At 32.1% G+C, this 3,092-nt stretch overlaps 1 protein-coding gene across 1 annotated transcript; it reads left to right on the top strand.

Annotated features, from left to right (window-relative positions):
• Positions 1–299: 299 nt before the first annotated feature.
• On the top strand, positions 300–1,979 carry LOC126676878 (senescence-specific cysteine protease SAG39-like). Its single transcript, XM_050371201.2, has 2 exons — positions 300–794; positions 1,289–1,979. Exons 1-2 carry the CDS (start codon positions 371–373, stop codon positions 1,933–1,935), a joined length of 1,071 nt encoding a protein of 356 aa, XP_050227158.1. The 5' UTR covers positions 300–370; the 3' UTR covers positions 1,936–1,979.
• The last annotated feature ends 1,113 nt before the right edge of the window (positions 1,980–3,092 follow it).

The following is a 3,092-nucleotide window of genomic DNA, read 5'->3' as shown; positions in this document are numbered from 1 at the left end:
CTGTGTTAATAAAGACAATTTCTCCACTTACCTACAATCTCTCATCCTATATTCTTGCCAAACTGTTATTATTATTTCCACTTGTAAGTATGTAACAATCTGAAAAATAAATCTGATCCTCACCACCACATACAAGAATCTAATTTCATTGTTAAAAACCTCATAACATTCATTTTCAAACATGTCACACTTTGAAAGTTTCATATCAGTCCTATTATTGGATCTTACCCACATAACTATAATCTTACATTTTGAATATTTCAGTTATCACATCTATTTAAGACTCAACTTATGATTAACTCAAACACAATATTAGTACACTCAAAAACCTTTCAAAATAACACTTCTCTTAGCTGCTACGTACTAAAAAATGGCTTCATTTCGATTTTTATCGATTGCGCTCTTCTTCATTTTTGCTAATCAATGTACCTCCCGCAAGCTTCATGAGTTAACAATCGCGGAAAGGCATGATCAATGGCTTGCAGAGTACGGAAAATCTTATAAGAATGATGAAGAGAAATTAAAAAGATTTCAGATATTCAAGAATAATGTTGAGTTCATTGAGAAATTTAATGCTCGTGGTGAGGAATCATATAAGCTTGGGATTAACCAGTTTGCTGATTTAACTAATGAAGAGTTTAGAGTTTCGTGGACTGCTTATAAGAGACCTATTAATTCATTAATGGCATTGACAACGACACCGTTTAAGTATGAAAATGTTACTGATCCACCTTCTACAATAGACTGGACAGAAAAACATGCTGTTACTAGTGTCAAAGATCAGGGAACATGCGGTAAGTTACGTGATATTAAAATCCAACATTTATTTTATTTTCATATCATTTTCTTATTTAATTTGTAATTTTATTAGGTTCCAATTTGGCACTAAATACTTTTGATTGTAATGTATCGTCTGTTTTCGGTCTGATACACGACAACCGGATAAAATACATTTTAAAATTTTAATTTATATAAAATTTGTATTTAATATTTAAATTAATAGTCCCTATGGTGATATATTGTCACTTTTCTATTTGATATGATGACCTAGTGAAATATTTTTATAATATATTATCACTTTGGTCGTTTTATCAGCAGCCCTATAAGTATGTACAAAAACTTAATCAAACTAAATTGATAATTCAGTTCAGTTTGAAAATTAAATTTCCTTAAAAATTTGATATTTATTTTAAAAAGGACAAATTTATTATAAACTATGACTTTAATTCCTTATAAAATAATAGATTAAAATTAAAATTAATCTAGCTTACACATTTTGTATGAACAGGGAGTTGTTGGGCTTTCTCCGCCGTTGGAGCAACAGAAGGACTTTGTAAAATTACAAAAAATGACCTAACATCTCTATCAGTACAAGAGCTTATAGATTGCGATATTAAAGGCGAAGACAAAGGTTGTGAAGGTGGTTCAATGGAGGATGCTTTCAAGTTCATCATAAACAACCGTGGAATCACCAGTGAAATTAAATATCCATACAAAGGAGTTGACAAAAAATGCGACCCTAAAAAGGTGACTTCACGCGTAGCAACAATCACTGGGTACCAAAAAGTTCCAGCGAACAGCGAAGAAGATTTGATGAAGGCCGTGGCTAATCAGCCGGTGGCTGTCTCAATTGATGCAGGTTCCACAACGTTTCAGTTTTACTCCTCTGGTGTTTATAGAGGAACATGTGGAACTGAAGTAAATCATGGAGTTTTGGCCGTCGGATATGGCCGCAGTAATACGGCGGTGAAGTATTGGCTAGTGAAGAATTCATGGGGGAAGAAATGGGGAGAGAAAGGGTTTATTAGAATGGAGAGAAATGTGCAGTCCAAAGAAGGTCTTTGTGGTATAGCCACAGATTGCTCATATCCACTAGCTTACTTTTATTTATTTTGTTATTATTGTTTTAGTAATAAGTTTTTTTTATTAATTTAGTTCGATTCAATTTAGCAATAAATTATTTTTTGGTCGAATGATAATTGAGAATGTGATTGAATTGATTTTTCTTTCAATAGAAATACGCACTATTAGCTTATAATACCATTTAAACCAATTAATTAGTTTTATGGCATTCCTTTTTCTAATAAATGCCATAAATAAGAAATGAGGAAACTTGCACAACCATCTCAACTAGTTAAATGGACATCATCTTAGCATTTTCATCTCGCTTTTAACAACCAAGAGTATTATTAATAAAAAAAGATTTAATAAAAATAAAAACCCAGCAGAATCTATAAAATGACTGCCCGCTAATATTTGGATAGAGTGCCACAAAATTTGCGTTGCAGCTCAAGGTCAATGTTTTGCAACAATAAATGCACAATTAGCAAAGGGAACACACCTAAAGAATAAGAGTATTTCTACTCCTGTTAGAATCCGCCCATAAAATAGTGAGTTTTTTTTTTACTCAGACTTAGACCAGGGTTAAAAAAAAAAATTAGTGCCTAGACCTGGTACTATGGAGACCGGCTTAGGTGGGCGGGCCAAAAATTAAGGCACATGAATAAGTTTATTATCGAGAAATAAATATTTGAAACCTTTCATACGTAGACTAATATGACCAAATTGGAAAATATTGTAGGTTTATACAGTTGGATTGAGGTTAATTTACTATATATGGTGAGGTCATATTCTATTTTACAGTTGGGTAAGAGATGGTGTATGTTTAGCCAACACCGCAAGTACTCGCTTCAAGTAGTATAATGCATAAGACGGATACCGATCACATAAGGACAATTCGACATAACACACCGATTTCATTTTATATCTTTCATTCGTTTAGCAAAAAGAATTTGAAAATATTAACAACTAAATTTACACTATTAGGTAAACTAAATTAACAATTAACAACTAACAAACAATTAAATCAAACATATTCAATTAGCAATTAAAATAATAGCAAATACAACAATTACGGCATAAAACATATACGTTTAAAGATTCGAGGGTTGATACTTCCTAGCAACATATACAATCATGAATAACGGTTTTCTAGTGATTTAATCATTAGTCGGGTACTTCTAAACCACCGAATCCTACTCTCTCGAGCCTCAAGGAATGGAAAAAACGCAAAGTAACTAATTAATCGACAC

This window comes from Mercurialis annua, linkage group LG4, assembly GCF_937616625.2.
Source record: "Mercurialis annua linkage group LG4, ddMerAnnu1.2, whole genome shotgun sequence".
NCBI classification, from domain to species: Eukaryota; Viridiplantae; Streptophyta; class Magnoliopsida; order Malpighiales; family Euphorbiaceae; genus Mercurialis; species Mercurialis annua.
Note: the sequence above shows the minus strand (reverse complement) of the source record. Positions and strands in the feature narration are given on the sequence as shown.